Source organism: Alligator sinensis, unplaced genomic scaffold (assembly GCF_000455745.1).
Source record: "Alligator sinensis unplaced genomic scaffold, ASM45574v1 scaffold451_1, whole genome shotgun sequence".
NCBI classification, from domain to species: domain Eukaryota; kingdom Metazoa; phylum Chordata; order Crocodylia; family Alligatoridae; genus Alligator; species Alligator sinensis.
In genome coordinates this window covers 719,810-740,548 of record NW_005842097.1, presented here as the reverse complement: position 1 = coordinate 740,548, position 20,739 = coordinate 719,810, and the positions used below count along the sequence as shown (strand labels likewise).

The 20,739-nt window shown below is 43.9% G+C and overlaps 1 protein-coding gene across 1 annotated transcript in view; it reads right to left on the bottom strand.

Moving 5' to 3' along the window:
- LOC102373478 (cullin-associated NEDD8-dissociated protein 1-like) overlaps positions 1–20,689 on the bottom strand; it is a 25,266-nt gene extending 4,577 nt beyond the window's left edge. Inside the window, 12 exon segments of the mRNA XM_014520191.2 lie at positions 2–108; positions 818–913; positions 1,405–2,910; positions 5,009–5,150; positions 6,896–7,188; positions 8,123–8,274; positions 8,997–9,102; positions 9,689–9,945; positions 10,593–10,716; positions 12,049–12,203; positions 16,173–16,316; positions 20,622–20,689. Of these exon segments, the coding sequence (XP_014375677.1) occupies positions 2–108; positions 818–913; positions 1,405–2,910; positions 5,009–5,150; positions 6,896–7,188; positions 8,123–8,274; positions 8,997–9,102; positions 9,689–9,945; positions 10,593–10,716; positions 12,049–12,203; positions 16,173–16,316; positions 20,622–20,689 (3,150 nt within the window).
- Between the last annotated feature and the right edge of the window lie 50 nt (positions 20,690–20,739).

The following is a 20,739-nucleotide window of genomic DNA, read 5'->3' as shown; positions in this document are numbered from 1 at the left end:
GCAGGTCTCTGATTAACGAAGGCTTGTTGTGAGCAGCAGAATTAAACATGGCTAAAGCAACACGACGGACATTCAAGTCAGAATCCTGAAGTGTCTTTAAGAAGTCTCCTGCAGGATAAAGGCACATAGTCAGATAGATGGCACCAAAGGCAGTGTTATAGCCGTTTTCCAAGATCTACTGACTTCTGGTCTTGAAAGCAACATCATGTATTTCAAGAAGTATGGATGTGAAAAATATTTTGTATATAATAATTTTAAAACAACTAAGTCAAAACCTGTGTATAGTGATGCATTTAGGTGATTTGCAGTGTACTATTTAAACAATCTGAAACAGGCTGTATCTGGGTATAGAAATACCAATGTGATGCTAGCCACCAGTGACTTCTCATTTTGACTTAAAGTCAAAATTAGGTAAAGGAAATATTTTCTTGCTGCTCATCTGTCTGATTCTCTGGAACAGAAGGGCATACTCCATCAGGCATATGGGTGTTTGAACTGAAAACATATTTTACAAGGTGTGCATCTGTGAAGCCCAGGTCCTAGAAGAGCTCCAAACAGAAGAGCAGAAGAGTTCATTCTTCTCTGAATGTAACGTTTCTATTGCGTGAAAGAGGAAGTCAAAAACATTTCACATGGGGCTTGCATTGTAATGCCAGTGCAGAATTCTTGCTACAAAGAAACACAGATGAACAACCCTATTTCGGATCAAACAGATACAAAAATCTTACTTATGAAACAAACGACATCAGCTACAGAGTCGCTGACAACATGCCAACATTCACAGCTAACCAGGATTTCTATTGGAACCAAAGCTCACCTATGCAACCTTTTAGAAGTCTGTCTATAGGCTGAGGCTGATCTGAAATTGTGAATTTGATTGCAGTTACGACAGTGCTTCGTGCATGCGGGGAACCTGCAGAGATGGAAAAGGGGTAAGAGACCAGACAGAAGTGTACACAGTACAGTGCAAGAACACATACAATATGCTCTTTACACATTTGTACTAGACAATGAACTATTCAGCAGAAACAGGAGAAAGATTCTCTTTGTATAAGAGATGAAGGAACAGAGGATTTCCATAATGGATCGGATCACATCACATGGCTGGATTCTGTCTCCAGTGTCTTCTCATGCAGTACTGTGTCCCTGCTAACATTCTCCTTAATACTATGCACCATGCAACTTCGTGCTCCTTTGCTCCCTCCACAGCATATACCTCTTTCAATTAACCTCCCAATACTGATCTTTCCACCCAGCCTGGCTTTGTTCCCTCAGAAACTGTAGTATACTGTAGCAAACTGTAGTATACGAAAACAGTGAAAGAAATTAATTCACTAGGTGATTAAGCAACAAACAGAGTATGCCCTGGCTTTTTACCATGCCAAGCCTTGACTTTTCCATTACCTGATGACAGCTGTTTTTTCAGCCTGGGCAGCAGCTGAGACGGATTCACCAAAGTCAATTTCCCCAAGCACTCCGAGACCACATTGCGTGTTCCTTCCTCCGCACACTCGCAGTGTTTGAAAAGCAGAGCCCAAATATCCTCCACATAAGGTTTGAGGCCATCCGCTGGGGAAGAACTGATGACTTCCTTCAGAGAATGCAGTAGCAAGTATTGTCTCCTGGGCTGGCTTCCAATCTCCTTCAACATGAAGGGAAGATATTCCTTAAGGTTTCCAACGCTGATGTTCCCAAGGGCATAAGAAGCTGCCGATTTCACCTCTTCGCTGGGAGAAGCAAAAGCTTCCAGAATGACCATTTTGAGCTCCTTCTGAGCACTGAGGTTCATGGTGCGCCCCATCTCTGCCAGGGACAGGAAGGCCAGCATTTTAACAGCTGAGCTGGACTTGGGATTCTTCACATCCTGAATAAACTGGTTCACTACCCCAGCCGCTTCTTTTGGGCAGGCTGTTGAAAGGGCAGCCACACACTTTGCTACAGAGTAATAAGCCTGTTTATGTAAAGTTACAGATGCCCCAGCAGAACTCAGTGAGTATATAGGACCAGTCAGCTGCTTCATCAATTCTGTATAGCCCATGTTGGCTGTCTTCGTTATAACCAGAGCTTGGAAGAAGTCTATTATGGCATTCAATGCACCACCTTGTAGCAAAGGGGAGTGGACGAGCTGGAAAATTTCAGAAAGAACCGAGCCACTTATCTTGGATAAGGATGATGGATAAACCTTAGCTAATGTGGTAAGAAACACAATAGCAACTTGGGAAACATGCATATCATTTTCATTAATTAAAGCAGGAAGCTCTGTGAGAACAGACTCTATCATGGCTGGCTTGAGGCTGTCACTGTAGTTCTTAATCAAGATGTCCAGAGCAGTCAGTGTACTCAGTTTCAAGGCACGTTGATTCTTTCGCAAGAAGGAAGCTAGAATGGGGAATCCTTCCCCTAAAATGGGTCTTAAGTCTATTTTAAGTGGAGAACTAGCAATTAAGGTTACCGCTTTGACTGTTGTCAGTCTGGTTATTTCATTTTTAAGCCTCTCTAGAAATATCTTCAAGGTTGACTGGAGATCACTACTGAGATGGTCACCAAGATTGCAAATAATCTGCCCCATGCAAGAAATAGCACGTTCTTTCACCTCTTGATCAATATCTGCAGCTTTCAGTCTCTTTAGAGTCCCAGAGAAAAGGTCTTTCACATATGGCTTAACATCAAATGCACCAGGCTTGTCCAAAGGCCGGATGACTTTCACAAGCTGCTGAGTAACCAACAAAGCTTCTGAAGTGATCTTATAAAAGGGGTCTCCAATACAAGTCACAACTGGAGGAACCAATGTCTTAATATGAAGATGAAATACTTCTGGCTGGTGGTTGCAAAGAAGAACGTGAAGGAAAGACAGTGTATCAATCCTCATGTTGGAGGAACTAGACTTATCAGCCAAAGAGAAGACAATACCTGTGCAGAGAAGAGACTGCATTTACCATTTTAGCAGTTCAAAACAGTTTTAGCAAAAGATAAAAAACAATTCTAACAATTTCATCAGGCACTGGTCAGACCGCAGTTGGAATACTGTGTCCAGTTTTGGGCGCCACACTTCAATAGGGATGTGGATAACCTGGAGAGGGTCCAGAGAAGGGCCACTCGTATGGTTAAGGACTTGCAGGCCAAGCCCTATGAGGGGAGACTAGGGCAGCTGGACCTCTTCAGCCTCCGCAAGAGAAGGCTGAGAAGCGACCTTGTGGCTACCTATAAATTCATCATGGGGGCGCAGAAGGGAACTGATGAGGCTCTACTCACCAAGACGCCCCTGGGGGTCACAAGAAATAATGGCCATAAGCTAGCAGACAGCAGATTTAGACTGGACATTAGGAAGAACTTCTTCAGTTAAAGTGGCCAAAATCCGGAATGTTGTTGGGGTCATCTGACCCCAGCACTCTTCCCTGCCTATGCAAGGGGTCAGACTCGATGATCTACTGAGGTCCCTTCTGACCCTAACATCTATGAATAACTGGATACAATCAAAGTAGTTTCCATAGTTCACCTCACTGATCACCAGAAGTTGTAATCTGGTTGCAAAGATGCCTGTTCAGGCCGCTCAGTTATCCAGCATCCTCCATTCCCTGTGGGTGCTGGATAACAAAGCTTTTACTGTACTTGAGAGTAAACATTCCCAGGCAGGCATCTGCACCTGCAGAGAAGTGGAGCCCCCTCCCCCACTCATGCTGACTAAGCAGGGGCTGGGAGATGAGGATCTCCCAGTCCCCACTCCCTGACTGCGGTCTCAGAACAGGGGGCTTGGAGCTCCCTGCTGCTGGGGCCGGGGGACATAGTTCCACTCAGGCTTTGCCAGTGGAGCCCACCCCGGCAGCAGGCAACTCCCAGGGGCAGAGAGCAATCTCCTGCCCCCTGGAGAGAGCAGGCCAGAAGCAGATTCTTTCCCCTGTCAGGCATTTACACAAGTACTACTGTGCAGTAAGTAATCACAAGTAAAATTTGCTACTTGCATTTGCAGGTAGCAAAATTTACTTGCTATTGGTGAAGTTTACTGCACACCACGTGCGTGTGTAGACTGTGCAGTAAAGTATCTTGTGTAGACGCACCCACCGACAGGGAAGTGGGCTGGAAAATATAAAGGGTCTTTGCCACCTCTGATTTGTATAATTTTTACGTTTTTCAAAAGAGGGTGCATCTGAAAGCTATTTGCAAGGATTCTACTTTCCATCCCAAAGCAATTAAAAATGGCTGCTGCTTTTGTATTTTCTCTGCAGCCTCTTGTAAACATATGGGAGTCAGCATCCCAGGATGATCAAAGCTATGGGGAATTGACAAGGGAGTTCCCCAAACATTTACAGTGAGATCAAGCCTGAGGGCAAGGCAGGAGCTTACAGCTGGGCATTTCAAACCTTACTTGGATGAGCACCTCCCACTGCTCTACAGCAGCGGTGTCACAGATACAGCCCAAAGAACCATAGGATCTGACCTGCAGTGCCACCTCTGGGCCTTGTGTGCCATAAGCAACAGGCGAGGCTGGTCCAGGGTGTGTGCTGCATATGGTGCCTGCAACAAACCAACCCTGTGCACAGGATCCAGCGCATGGGGCCAATCTGTGGGCCTGATCCCAGCTTACAGACCAGCCCCATGCCCCTCATCCAGCCCACTGGGCTGGGCAAGTTAAATACCTTTGATCTCCAGGGAGAGAAAGTCAAGTAAGGAAGTTACAGGTCTGCACGTAAAACCCTCTCCATTTAAAAAACAAAAACAACCCCCCCTAAACAAACAAAAAAACCACACACCAACATTTGGAAAAGGATTGAAAATGTTATATCACCGATCTCTATACTGACCCCAAATCACTAGCAAAACTCCAGCTGACTTCAACAGGAGCAAAAGTGGACCTTGTTTCTTTAGCGCACATAAATATTCAGAAATAAGTTTAAAAAAAAAAAGCATGTGATGCTTATACATCTCCTAGAAGTGATACAGAATGGGAACAGGGTCGTCCTTAACGTGAGATGTCCCCATGGCACCGCCCCAGCCCAGGAGCCAGCCTTACCAGGCACCAATGCAGGGATGTGATCCGCCAGGCAGCCGGGGAGAACATTGGCCAGTTCTGTCAGAAGGCTGAAGCACCCTTGCCTCGATTTAATGCTTTTCTCTTTGAGCTGCTTGTGCAAGGCCTTGATGATGTTAGGGACCTGCAGGGAGAGGAGGGAAGTCAGGAATTACATCCTCCTCAGTACAGAGCTCTGTAGCAAAGCACTTCGCTGCTTTCCACTGAAAGCACTGATTCAGTGAGAGAGCAGACGGATCCAACAGGAACAGGTCCAACTGTTTATGAGAGAGACACTAGAGAAGGGAACAGAGATACTATGAGGGGACTGGGACTGTACACTAGGCATTTAAAAAAAGGAATCAGTAGGACTAAAAACATTTTAAAAAAGCCTTCCTTTACAGTCCTACAACCCCTCTCTGTTTGAAAAGGGCGAGATGGTAAATTAGCATAAAATGATTTTCTAAAAAGTGGGAAGAAGTCAAACCAACTAGTCGAGCTCACCTGCTTGACAGTACAAGAATTAACAAAACAACTGACAATGAAAGTAGATGACAGGCTTAGAATTTCTTTCAGATTTCATATTGAAGGCCCTGATCTTGGAATCATATCTGAACAAGCAAACCTCTGTAAAGCTCCAAGAAAGCCTCACACACAGGAGATCCAGACACAGGACTGTTCTTTGTAAAGCTAATAACTGATGGAAGGGTTTTTTTTCTTAAATATTAAGTCTTATTTACGTATCAGTTAGCACTAGGCAGGAGAAAACTAAGATCTGGAAGGACTGCAAATCCTTCTGCTTCAGGGCATAAGACAACCACTAACCGAGTGGGACCGGGAAGGGGCTTTCATTAAACACATTTTCCCAGTGTATGCCATTACCTTATGAAGCAGGTGGTACTGGCTGCTATTGAAAATGGGTTGTTGGGCTAGATGGAGCCCTGGTCTGCTAATCCAAACAACAATATTCCTTTAACATATTTCAGAATTAAACAAGTAAAAAGTGAATGCTGCCTTGAATGTTTATTTTATGTGATTAGCAATGAAGTACATCCCCCCTGTAGCTGAAAGAAAAAAAAAAACAGGCCCAGAAAGTCTTTATATAAGCCATTAGTTATTCTTTCATGAGCACACTTGCATACACAGTGTTACTGTTCTAGTACACCTATACACTGACACTTCTCCAGCTTCTAACAGTTTAGATCCGATACAATTAAGCAGTAAACTATTCAACAAGTCCCAGAACAATAGATGTCTCCCTGAGGCAGCTGCAAGGCATCCCATGAACAACTGGTGCGGCACCATTTATAGGCAGCAGCAGGGACTGCCCACAGGTGGCGGTGGCAGAGGGAGGGGGATGGGGGTGGCAAGAGGGGCTACCTACATTCTGGTCAACTCAGGACCATTTTCTCACATTGACCCAGGTGCTAAAACAAAGGATAACGCATTGGGAAGAGCTGCCATGTGGATTAATGCACTTTAGGATAACCGCCCACAGAATAATCCGAGAGGTGGGAGGGCTGGCTAATCCCTTTTGTGCAGACAGTTATGCCTTCCCATCTACACAGCAGAAATACCAAATCAGAACCCAACATAGTCACAATACAAAAAGCCTTGACAGGGCAAGAAACCATGTTAACCTTTCTTTATGTAGACACAACTCATCTGTGGAGTGACAATTTTAGAATCTTCTGAACCTGGACTGGACACAAGCCCTAAAAACTACACATCTTCCAAAATGTTGCTGTAACCCCAAAGGTCAGCCAGAGATGAACACACAGTCCTGCAGTTAGCCATATCGTTCAGTTGAGTTACTGGACATTATGGAAGGTGCAATATCTGCTTCTCTTCACTATTCCATTTAATCCAACCTACCGCTTCCTCACTTACCTGGTTCTGAAGCATAGTGAGGGGTATATCTTCCTTGCCTGCCGAGTCGGATGCATGGAGCCAGCTCTGTATAGGAAGCGTTTGCTTTAGCAAGGAAATATAAGCACAGAAGATGTCGGCTTTGACATTCTCCTCTCGTTCCTTGAATCTGCCTATCAAAACTGGGGAGAGATTTTTATAGAAATCCTGAAGGAGATCGTGTCTGGTGCTGACAATGGCTTCTAGGCATTTTGCTGCAGACCTGCGGACTTTCCAGCTGATGTCGTCATCATCACTGTACTCATCATCGCTCTCTGGAAAGGATGAGGAGAGGAAACAAGTCACATCTTACAGGAAAAAACACAAGGGAATCAATACATCCTGATGTTTCCCATTCTCTTCTCTTAAGCATTAAAATAAAATACAAGATAAACAGATACCAATAACTAACAGGCATCAGGGAACAGTCGGATCCGAGTTATTCTGAACAATTTCCACCAACAATTATCAGCATTCAGTGAATTATGATGGCTGGTGCACATCCCTACTGCCCTGTCCTGAACAGTGTCAAGGCCTGGTGCCATGTACTGGTTGGAGCATGACCCTTAATATACCTACAGCTCAAGGCTGTAAGGGATTTGCACTTCGAAGGTAGAAATCAGTTCCCAAGTTGAGAGAGAGCAGGAGTAATAGGAAGCAGTACCCATAACTAAGTATCCTTGACTGCTAAAAATGTATCCAGGTCTGGTATGGGCAACTCATTTACCCTGAACACTCATTTCCTTCTAAACCCCATCCCATTCATTAAAAAAAAAAAAAAAAAAAAGAGGAGGGGAAAAAAATCTCTGATTCTTGTGATATCAAGATATATCTAGTGATAAACCCAGAGGGCCAATGGATATTTTTAAGGATGTCCCTTTCTTTGGATTTTTAGAAGTATGCTTAGTTCCACAAATTTACCCATGTCCATTTGATAATTCTTGTTATGAGCTCGTTTAAATCATGTCAAAATTGGTAGGTTTTAGCTTGATATACAATACCTGTAATAAGTAGACATCACCCACCCAAAAATAAAGGCATATCCAAGGATACTCAGCATCCTGCCTGGCTAGTTTGTCAGTTCTAACAAATTCCACCTTATCTATAACAAGCATAAAATCAGGAAAGATGCAGTAATGAACTCCAGGTGGGGTGGGGGGGGGGGGGGGGGGGATGTGTGTGCGTGTACGCACACACATGTGCAGGCACCTTGTTCTTCATCCTCCCCATTCCCAGTCTCCATCATTTCTTCTTCCTCCTCCTCTTCCTCATTATCATAGTTATAATTTGGGTCATAAGTGATATACTTCAGGCACAATCCCATCACGCTAGGAATGTGAGGACCCATTTCCTTTGGACACCTAGCAGAACAAACAAACAAGAAAAACCCTTAAAAACTGACAATTACTGCTTTATGTAAAACCAGCACCATCCATCTTGAAGTCCTTCCAGATTGCTGAAATAATTTATATAGAGTACAGCATTCCCCTTTGCCATGGAGCACAAAAGCAAGGTTACAATATAAGCAGAAAAGTAAGCTTCTAATTCCCATTCTCTACTACCTGAAATTTCTCCTGAAAAACAAATTCCCACCACGCACACACAAATAAGCCTCCTCTCCATAAGACCCTTTCCTTCAAGGTCAAATCACCTACGGAGAATTTCAGCATGTTAAGAATGGGCTGCCATGTCCCAGTCTTCAGAGTATTGTTTTCTCACATTCATTGCTCCCAGCATCAAAAGTCTGAGCTGGCTTCCTCTTGTTCAGCCCCCTCCAAAAACACTGCTTAAGCGAGATCCAGCTGGAATGAGTACTAAACTGCCATTTGTAATATGTTTTTGCACATTTCATCTTAGACTCCTTAGGTCAAGAACAATTTTCCTTTTACCTACTGGCTAAAAGAAATATTTAAGATTCTATATAAAAAGCCCAACTGCCTCTTAAGAAAGGATTCTGTTACTGGACCTCAAAAAATGGTCTAGACTGTTTTGGTTTTCCCTTAGGCCCCTTTGCACAGGAATTTCCAGGAGGGAGACAATGGAACGGAAATAAATTAAATATATTATATTCAAGGGCACTCACCTTCTTACAAAAGACTCAAAGGCCTGAAAGCAGTACTCCCTCAGTTCATCATCCTCCACATTACAATACTGAACAATCAACGGGATTATCTTCTCCAGATGTTCTCCTGAACAGGGCAGAGTAAAAAGCAACTTTGAGCTTGAATCACAACTTAATCATTAGCCACTCTGTTCCAGTATCTCTCACAACATTTTTAACCTGAATGTCACATGTAACGTCTTGTGAGCTGCTGTCCAAAGAATTAACAGAACTGACTCCTGCTTCCATACAAAACAGTTACAAAGAGAGAGGGGTCATCCAAGAAGCTGAAAAACTCCTACAATCTAATCCCAGCTCTGACAGCACCGCTGACCAGTTACTCAAATGCACATGGGATATGGAGAGAGAAAATAAAATAAGTCTGTTCATGATAACCTACTATCATGGATGCTGTGAGGATTAATCTTTAAGTGCAGCATTTTCCCATCCAATACCTTGAAATAAAAGGTGCTACAGAAGTATGGCTAGGGGTCCACTTCCCTTGCTAAGCCTGAGTGGCGATCAGAAACAGTATGCTGCATGGAGTTATGAAGTGCTAGCTACAAAAATACTTGAAATAATGTAAATAACCTTTGCTTCTATGATTTAACAGGAGCAGATTTAAAATGTGTGTGTACATGTCTGGATCTGTCATTCTAAGTGACTGGTCTTACCTATGCGGTGTCCAGCCTGCCTGCTGATTCCAGCAATACACTGGATGTATGTCCTTGTGGTAGAAGTAGACTCGTTCCTCTTCAGCTCAGCTAACAGGTGCTCCATGAGTTCTGAGAAGATGTTTCCATTGCAAGTCAAGACCAGGTGGCCCAAAGCAATGATAGCCCTTTTTCGCACAGCCAGCCTTGGGCTTGTGAGCTGAGGAAGGAGGCAGTTCAGGATGGAGGAATGAAAAGAGTAAAGGGTTGCCCCTAACCTGCAATCAGAGGCAAGATACAAATGAGAAATTAAATCCTCAGAACTGAGGCTCTCTTTGCTGGTAAGACTGAAGGGCAGAGTAAAATTAAGTGACAAGTACATCTCTAACAAAAAGATGGTGTTTTAAGTTTAAATCTCAGGTTGCTCCAAGTAGCTCATTTCCCTCTTCTGGGAATCAAAGAGTTTGATATTGATGATGTCCTTTTGAGTGGTCTAGGAGTTTTGGTACTGAAATCCTGAGGACAGTGGACAGGTTTACACAGAATGCTGACACTGAGTTATGTTAGTTATAGATCAGAGAAGCAGTCAATCTAGAAAAAAACCCCCTATGAAAGACCAAGTCAGACATGCTAAAAGTGATTTATTTTTGTCTTTCCATTCTCCACCCCTCCCAAACATTCCTGGCATTCAGTTCAACTCAAACTGATGTTCCTACATTGTTCCCAAGCACAGAAGGAACTATTTATGCAGCCTCTTACCTCTACTGGGCCATCTTATCCTCCCAGCTTCTTCCCAAATGGCAGCCACCCCAAACCCTTTATATTCTAGTCTTCAAAGCAGTACAAGAAAAACAAAAGCTGTAAGGAAACACCCTCCGTGCAGCCCCCTGCTGTACCCAGCCACTTGAAGGAAATCCTTTGGTACCTGCTCAACATATCTGACAGGATGTCAAGAGCCTCTAATTGAACAGATACATCCTCCTGCTTGCCAATGGCTCCAGTCAGCTGGGCTGTGATCTTTTTGCACACATTTGCCGTCATGGTGGAACCTAAGAACAGAGACAAGTGTTTCTTAGCTTTAACAACATCTACATCTGCCTTTCTTCCTATGTTCCAATGTCCAACTTAATGGCTGCTTAGAGCCAGCAGCTTAGTCGACAAGGGCCTAAGGAACCCTCCCATTCAGGAATCACCAGAGAGGAGTGAAGCTGTCACCTGATACTCACTGGGAGGGAAGGGGGGGGGGTGGGGAGTATGGGCATGAAGAGCTTCCTCTCCTTGGCGAAGCGTGGACTCCTTGATGCGGAACAGAAACAAATTTAGTAATTCTGAAAATTTTCACATGAAGTGGAACCTTGTTTTGCATCGCTGTAAACACATGGCAGGGCCAGAGCAGCAGAGAACGCTAGTAGGAACATCATTAACTCCTGTGTGAAGGGGATGTTTGACAGGAGTATACTACAGCTACTGTGCTTACAGAGCTGTTTGTTAGCTCCACTTTTTCAAATGCTAAATCACCCCTCTTCACTCCTGCCATATCCCATACCAGAGAACCGATGATCAGTTACAGAAATACATGCATGAAAAAATATTTCACAGGGTATCATTGCCAATTAAAAAAAAAAAAAAAAAAATCAAGGCAAGAAACGCTGCCCTGGCCACCTGCTACAAGGGAATAACAGATGTATGAACAATGGCATAAGGCACAGGAGCTGCTGCAGAGACTGTTCAAATGATGGGACCCTGGGGATATACGTGTATATTACTGTACAGAGCTGCTCTTGCATTTTCTCAATACAACTGTTGGGCTAGGTAAAAAAACTGGGCAGGAGGGGCAGCCAGCAGAGGCTGTCAACAGCGAGGTAACACAGGCACTGAAACAGGCTGTATGTGGAGGTGGTAAAAACACTGACACAGCTGGGATTCCAGCAGAGAGTGAGAGAGAGATACTTCACTGGAACCAGACCAGGAGCAGCCCTGCCAGAAGGGCTCTCTTAGTGCATCATCCAAACAAGAGCACTTGGATATGGGATTTGATGCTGTAGGATCATCCTATAGAAAGGGGTTGTTTACAAAATTGAGATGCAAGTTCAAATTTTAAGCACACCCTGGGAGATCCAACACCCACTTTTATTTTGCATCTCATCTCTAATTACTCCTGAATATCCATTTCTATTATCTTAAAATCATTATTCTGATCTATTATCTTTAAATTGTTACACCCCATTACTAACATAGTTGGGCACGGGGCAGGGACTCCCACACAAAGGTAGGCTCTGAATTCCAAGCTGTCCTCTGCTTCTTAACAGGCTTTATGGCCTTCTCAGAGGGAAGGAGCATAATGATGGACATTAGAAAGAAATGGGTGGGAAATGTTTTACCTGTAGATGCTGGAGGCAATTCTGAGATGACAGTTTTCAGTCCAATGCTGGAGATATCCCGGAGCTGTTCCTTATCCGACAGCATGTTTGTGCACAGCGTATCCACAATAGTTTCCACCTGATATTCTTTCACTTTGCTGACCAAAGGACCCAAACTGCAGACGACAGAGAGAAAAGAGACCAAATGGAAAGAAGGCTGTCCCCCTGGTCACAAAAGGTTCAGCGCTCGCTGGTCAGGTTTCTTGGAGCTAAAGGGTATGCCGGACCTAATGCTGAAGATATTGCCTTCATTACCAAATCATAATTAAATTCACAGCAGGTGCCCTAAGGTCTCCATTACAATTCTAGACTCAATATATTTCATATTCCTGTCCAGTTAGTACATCACAAGGCCCAAGCAAGGACCAAAGAACTCAGTGGGGAGGCTCATGGATTTCAGATCAGTTCTATCATAGGGTACATCTATTGGAGAATGCGGCTGGGCAGGCTGGTGCATTTTAGAGCGAAGAAGATTAATTTAATTGCCCAGGCAGCCTAATAACTATTATGCAGTAGACAATGTTGAGGTCACATAGGCATCTACAGTCATGGTTTGAAAAGGTGTCAGAAATGGACCAGCCTAAAAGCAAAAGCCAAAATGAGTAAGTGTTTCCAGATGAAGTTAACCTTCTATTGCCCTTTGCTGTATGTACAAAGAACTCAGCCTCTGTGCAGTTACCCTCAGGGCTGAGCGAACACTGGTTTCAATTAACCCCCTTACTTTCCTCTTGGCTAAGAGCATAATATTTTCTTTAACTCATCTACTATGCAGAATTATGTGGAATAATTTGCCTCTGGTTGTTTGTGAGCAGTTCACCACAAATGACAGGTATTTAGAGTTTGGGTTGTACACATCAATGTTCCTTCATTTTGCCATGAATATTTTACACTGTTTGCTGACAACTGGTGTTTCCATCAGTTCCTTTCCCCAGCAAATTCAGTGCCTAAAATATTTGTGAAAAGCAAACATGAAGGAGGGCAAATCCAACGCTGCAAAGCAAAGTCATCTTTTATTCACACAAACATGGTAAAAAAATATTCTGACCAATGCTAATCATACAACACAGCGCATTGATAGATGTCATTCCCACTCCTGTGCCTTAACTACCAGACCCTTTCCCCGCCTCTCCAGGTCTTGCAGGGGAAGTGACTCAGGGAACCAAGCACCTAGTTCATGTGGACCAGATTCTACCTGCCTTACACAGGGAACGGCTGCAGTGGGAATCCTGAATGAGGACTTGACTATGGATTCCCTAAGTTTTTTTTCCTATAAGCTGCCATACAGACAAGCAGGGGGACTTTATCCATAATATGTGCCTTTTGTGTAACCTATGTTTCATCAGTTCATTTTTAGATATGAAAGATTACATCATTCTACATCCTTAGATGTAAAGGAGTCTCCCTGTCTGATGCAGAGGCAGCAGTGAGGTATCTGCCAATTTGGATTCCAATTCCACCTCTGAACAGAGTATCACTGTGCTTGGTTGATTCCTTGGGGAGACCAGATTTGTTCTCTTTCTTCTAGTCTACAGTGAACTGTTCTCACACAGTAACATGCAATTTGCACAGTGTATACAGAAAACAAATCCAAATTTAGCAGCCGCCAGCAGATTGATAAACACTGAAGCCAACAGGCTGCCAGAATTAAAGAAACATTGCCAAGTTGATATTACAAGGCAAAAAATATGAGATGACCCTCCCCAAAGATAGGAGTCAGCAATAGCACACGCTCATAATGCGCACACATAATTTGGTGCAAATGAAGAAAGGATCCATGTGTGTCACTTGTTTCTAAGACGCTGAAACTGAAGTTGGCATTAAGTGGGATATCCTACATCAGACTAGGGTAAGACTGTGCGACTAGTGTTGCCATGGGATTATCGAAGCTAGTACGTGCAGATGAGGAATAAAGCCTGCCCACAAGCTCTTGAGAATCCAGAAGTGCAGCAGCACCTTACCAACATACTCCAATGTTACTGAAGCTTACTCAGAGGCACAGCTTGAAACAGACTCTGCTCCCACCACAGCCTATGGCAAAAATTCCTTTGACATAAATGAGAGCTGAGCAGCTCCCTTCAAAGTTATGTTTTCACCTTACATTTTTTGTCAGCTATTAAGGATTTTGTTACTAAGAAGGATCAGTCAGCTCCTCTGCTGTAACACTGACTTCAGTCCAACATTTATACAGTCTCAAGAGAGCCTGAAAACATCTTTTCCAAATGCATTTTTTCCTCCTCTGTTTGGAAACACTGAATTTTCCATCTCCTGATGCTAATTCTGCAAAATCTGTATGGACTTGCTAGCACACCAAAAACCCAAGACCCAGGTCTTTGTACCACACTCTAAATACGGTGTTTGTCTGGGTTAGTAATAAAATGTTTCCCTCCCCATATCCCCCTCACCTAGATATTTTATTCCATGATCAAGATAAAAAACAAATAGTAATTCGGACTCTAGACAAGTTTCCTAAAATATAAATTCCTGAAAAAGCAATACTCAATAATAGTTTGGCATAAGTGTAAATGCTTTTCTTCCATAAATTTCAAAGTGCTGCACAAAAGAGTACCTATCACCACCCCCATTTTGCAGGCAGGGAAACAAACACAGAAGTTATATAACTTTCCCAGTTCCCATAACAAATCTAAGAGAACAAAAAATAGAACAGATTTCTATATGGGAGTATCTGGGCCCAAGGTTTTGAGCTAAGTCTCCCTCTGTAGGAATAAAATCATAAGAATGCTAGTTTTAGCTGAAGTAAGATCTATACTATAAGACTTTCAATTTTAAGTAACCTACTGAATCCCAAACCTGTGCCCTATATGGACCATGTAGGTCAGACAGTCTAATCAGGCTGTCAGTATCCTAAGGGATGCCCACATCCATTAATTAAAGATACCAGCCTTCTGATCTGAAACAACCGATTGGCTGCTAAGTTTTACAAGTTTTTCCAGCCCCGGTAATAAAAAAGAACTGCTTCTCCCTTCAGTTTGAAGAACATTTCCTCGTTGGTTCATCCAGCATGTAATAGAAAGTCATCATAGACAAGACAGAAATCAAAAAGAGTAAGGACTCATGTTACAGTTGATCCAATTGTGGACAAGCAGACAAATAAACATCTCAATTTGTTCAGTGTCCTTACTTTGAAAACAGGGGAAGAAATGGAATCAAAGAAGCTAAATACAGACAGGAACAAGGCCAAAGACAATTAGGGAAGGATCAGGAGAGCGGTAGGCAAAAAACATCCAAGGTCACAGGGAAAAATAGAGGAGGAAAGCAGTTAAAGATAAGAAAAGAGGGGAAAGAGAGAAAATCCACAGTGGGGTTGAATGCAGGAACCCAAAATGGTCTTTAAATGGCCCACCTTTTTGGAACCCTGTGCGTGAACTGACCCATTCAATGTCATGGCTAGAGTGAACAATCCAATTTAGATAAGCTAGGGGAAAGAGACAGGAAGAACAAGTCAGCATCATAATCACTTTTACAGTGGATCCTATAATCCAGGGACCTCTACTACTTAAAGGAAAAAGATTTTCTGAAATGAACAAAAGTGAATCCACGGCACAAGCTACGCTTCGGAGTAGAATCAGGGAAAACCAAATACATTCTAGTGTTACTTGATACAATTCAGGTCTGGAATTCAAACAGCAATGCTCAAGAAGCATTTATGTCAGCACTCTGGTGTGATACACTATAAAGATGGGACCCTTTGGGAAAATTTAGCTTTGAATTTCAAAGCTCTCCAGAATTTGTGAGCATGTGGGTCCTGAGTTTTGATCTGTCGGAATCAAATCTTAAAGATGCCAGTTTAGATAGGAGACAGGTAGTCCACAATATCCAACTTTTAACAGTGTTCCAGGTCTCCAAACTTTTCCTATGAAGACTCTTACATGCTTATTTATACAGTATACCCCTGTGCACCATAACTAGAGGCTGCCTCTGCCCTGTCAGACACATGGAGTTTGTAAGGGAGAGCTGAAAGAACCAGAGGCACCGAATATATAGGGGTCTCTTTTAGGGCATTTTCTGGATTCTTTGATGGTTTCGTTCCTGACAATAAGCATGGCAGCTGATATAAAGGCTCTTACCACTTGACAGCCAAGTTCTGCACCTCCCCATTTTTGTCCTCAAGCAATTTTAAAAGCATTTTCACCACCTTTTTCTCACTATCTTCATCCAGCTTTATGGAGTCCTTCTGAAGTTCCATCATCAGGTCATTGGTGGCCATAAATCTGAAACAAGGCAAATCAACAACAGGTTGGACAACATGTAGATCCAGGTGCTTTATACCTAGCAATATGGAGAGTGCTTGACACAGAAATTTATTATTTCTCACAACCCAACTGCAAGTGAGATAAGGGAGCAGCGACCCCCACTGTAAGCACATGGGAGAATTTGAGCAGAAAGACTTGGTGGGAAAAGATCCAGAACTAAAGGAAGTCAAAATATAGGAGAAATAAGTGACTCCTCTCCTCACCTCCCCGACTTTTTCTTAACAGTGTAGGTATAGCTCTGTAACATGACTAAAAAGAGCAGGAAGGAATTCCACCTCTGTATTTTGTCTCAATGAATCCAGGTCAATTTGGCTCCAAGCACTGGAAAATGTATGTTTAACAGTCATACCTGCAAAAATGAGCGTAGTGTCTAAAAATCTGCTCCTGCTTTCTGGCTCATATTATGGATTGTTATCCAAACACTGCCCATTGCTCCAAGTATAAAATTGAGGGCAGGATTTGGTCCTAGATCTTGGCTAAGAAGTGTGTTGACAATGCCCCCAAATCAAAACAGCATCTAGTTGACCCTCTTACAGGGCTGAAGTAAGAACTCTTTAGCCACCAAAATGAGCAACAGTTTCTACCCATCATAAATCACACACACAAGATCTGTAGAGTAAATAGTGGCACTTTTCTATAATGGCTCCTTAGGCTTTCAAGTTCTGGTCTATATATAAGCTTCTATTGTTCAGCCCAGACAGTTTGTTTATAGCCTTCTGGAGTTTCTTCACTAGCCTGAATAGGTGCCTCCTCAAAGTTAACATCTCCTTTTGCTAACTTTCCTGTTAGAGGTCTCTTGGGAGCTAGAAAGAAGTATTAGACATTTTTGCTGTGCTAATGTCTCTCCACTAATAATGGGAACTTTATTGTAGGTGGGGCATCGGCATTTTTACAATGGTACAAATGCAGTGAGCATTTAGATAATACAGGGACAAACAAAAGGCCCCTGGTTATGTCACAGCTCTCACAGATGGTAATAGTGATGCCAAAATGATGTTCCTCTGACATTCATTCCCCCCTAAACCATGACAGTTCCTCATTTTTCATAAGAATGAAAGTCAGTTGTTTCTTTATCCACTGTCTGACTATTAGGTCTGCTTTAAAGTTCCACATGGCAAACCAAGTATTTTCAATGGCATTATATTTCAGCAACAATACCAACCTTAGAACAATAGTTTGTTGTGAGCAAGTGCAATTTCATGATACGGGGAAACCATTCTCCTTTCTTTCTCAAGTGACAAACTACATTTTAAAATCAGGCCTCTGATGTAGCTCATTCAGCATTAAAAAAAACTACCACAGTAGTCTAATGCCCGTATCTTTACTGCATAAGCCTCTTCTTGAGCAGTAAGTAACTACATTTGGACTTAGATAGATGGAAGCTTGTGCAACCTGCCAGAAACTGAAGAGGAGAAAAGCAGAATTGTTGACTTACAATGTTAACAATACTTGACATTTTTTGAGTCAGTAAGAGCTATTTAGCTTCCTTTGAAAGCAAAGTCTGCAGAGAACATTGGATCACATAAAGATCCTCAGCCAACCACTAATGAAGCAGCTCCATCATCAACTTTAGTTGGAAAAGGATCTGTGTTTTGTCTGCAGAAAACACATAGAAGTAACTGCTGTAAACAAATGTTTCCACGTGAAAGTACTTTGCATATAAGGTCCAATGTAGTACAAACCCTTTTGCCCCAGATACAGGGTCAAAAACAGTCAGTTTTAGTTTTTTTTTTAATTCATTCCACTTTTTTTTTTTTTTTTTTTTTTTTTTTAAATAGAGCATCTTCAATGCCAACCACTGACTCTAAAGTGCAAAAAGATTTTAGCTGATTTTCTATAAGCAAACACGCACAAAATAAGCACAGCATGGCATGTTGGTCTGTTTACAGAGGAATGCTGGCTGCATCAAAATACTAGCCTACCATGCAAAATAAAGGTTTTGAACGTGGTGGGTACTCGTAATAGCCACAGCCTTAGACGCATGTTCCAGATGTCACTGGAAGTGTACAATTCTTTTTTAAATAGGAAGCATTTGACAAAGCACAATCAAAAACATTAACATGCTCCTTGGTAAATTAAAAGGAGTATTTTAAAACTCAACTGCAGGCCCAGATGGTAAAGTAGTACATCTGCGTAAGAGCTACTGGTGGGTTAAGTGACATCAAGTAAGAGTCATTTTTAAATATTCTGAACAACGCTACTAATAATATCTTGTGGTCAAATTCTTCTCTCCGATACCCCTGCGCAAGTCCCACTGACATCAGTAGGGGCTGCTGGAGGGACAATGTTTGTCCTTCAATCATTAAAAGGGAGAAATTATTAGAAGCTCCTTTTCCTGTTGCCAAGTGGTTTGTCAAATAAGAAAGGCTAGTTGGATTAATGTTTTTTTCCAATCCATTTCACTACAAGCAGTTCCTGAAACAGCCACCTGCTGCAATAAAGTATAAATATAAAACTTATTTTTAAAACTGCATTTAAAATGGTTTTCCTCTGAACTTTACGTTCTGTATTTGGGGCCTCTGAACTACCCGACTGTAAGGGCCCTTAGTTCCTCTTTCATGGGGCAGCCAAATTACCTCTCGCCCCTTTCACTTCAGGTCCCTCCTGCCCAAGATGTTAACTACCTACCAGTATCCCTCTCCCTCCAGTGGTCTGGCTACTCAGGGGTTTCCCCTACATCACTGGTTCCCAAACCATGAACGCTGCGTGCCCTGGGAGGCTGGGGAGGCACAGTGACAGCAAGCAGGGAGCTCCCGCAGGTGACTGCATCAGCCACCCGCAGCATCGGCCAGTGGGAACTGCCAGAGACCGCTGCTGACTGTGGCAGTGGTTGGGGGCGGGGGGCAAGCAGCTGGCAGCGTCGGCAGCACTTTTTGCACGGGGTGCACCGCCAATCTCAACGTCCAATGTCCCAAACTGTGGTACGGGGACCACCAGTGGTACATGGACAGCCTGTCAGCAGTACGCATGAACAGATTTGTTAGAATTATTGCACATGACAAAAATTTGCTGGTGGTACTTAAGACTGTCTTGTTTTAAATTGGTGGTGTGCAATCTGTCAGAGTTTGGAAACCGCTGCCCTACAGAGCTTCTTTAATTGCAATTCAGTGGGCTTCCTTCATTCTCCCCGCAACACCAGTACAAAACAGACACTGGCGTCTCCTAACCAAGCCACCAGAGGCCTTTTCCATTTTACCTGAGCAGCACTGAATACACAGCACAGGATTTCCAGTGGTCACCAGCTGCCTACAATGACTTTTTTGTTTTGTTTGTGCTGGCGGTGACAGTCCAGTGCTCCTCACCCCAACTTCCCCAGGGGTGCACACGTGCGCGTGGGATCTACAACCCAAGAGCAACGACCCAGGGCTCAGTTGTGCAGAACAGACGAGATCAACCTGTTCCCTCGCCCTCGGCTGAGAGGCTTCAACCTGCTTCCCCTTCCCTTCTTGGCCTCTTGAAGGCTCAGATCAAGCCTACAGGCTTCTTAACCTGGCAGGGGAAATACCACGCATCTGCGTTCAAGGCAGTTTTCCTGAACCGCCTCGCAGGAGAACTGCTCTTCTGGCGCGGTTCAGGACCCGCCGAGGCGCAGCCCGGTTTATGGAAACGGGAGTCTCCTCCCTCGCTTGCTCCGAGGGCAAGCGCAACTCGGGGGCATCCGAACCCCAAGCCAGGCCTGCAAGTAGGACGCCCGCCAACGGATTTGGAAACAGTGCAATGATGGGGAAACGCCATGTATCCAGGTCCACGAAGGCAGTTTTCCTCAAGCGTTCCTGGACATACAACTGCTCTTCTGACGCGGGTCGGTGTCAGGGCTTAAAGCACTTTATGGAAACGGGAGGCTCCTGTGGCCGCTCGGGCGAGGGCAGGTGAACCCCGCGCCTGGGCCTGCACACAGCACAGCACAACACGCCACCCGCCCGCGGGTTTGGAGATATCCGAAGCCCCACACAGGGGTGGAGGATGTTGCCGGCTGCGGGTCGGCACCGACTCCTGGATTTGGCTGCAACACCAAACATTTCTTTAAAAAAAAAAGTTTGGGAGACGCCCGAAGCAGGGGGCGGGCGGGGACAGTGGCGGACTCTCCGATTCGGCGCTCGTTTGGGCCGATTCGGCCACAGCCAGAGCCGCAAACGAGATGTAAATCGTGACACACAAAACGAAAAGCAAACAAACGATATGAACAACAAGCGCCGCTTCCCCGCCGGGGCAGCGCCACGGCCCAGGCCCCCTCCCCTCCCCCCCGGGGCGGCCGGGCCCTACCGAAAGTCCTTGTCGGTGGACGTCATCTTCTCCAGCAGGTTGGAGATGTGGTACGACACGTTCGTCATGTCGGCGCCGCGGCCCGCCCGGGCCCTGCGGGGATCCGCCGGCAGAAGAT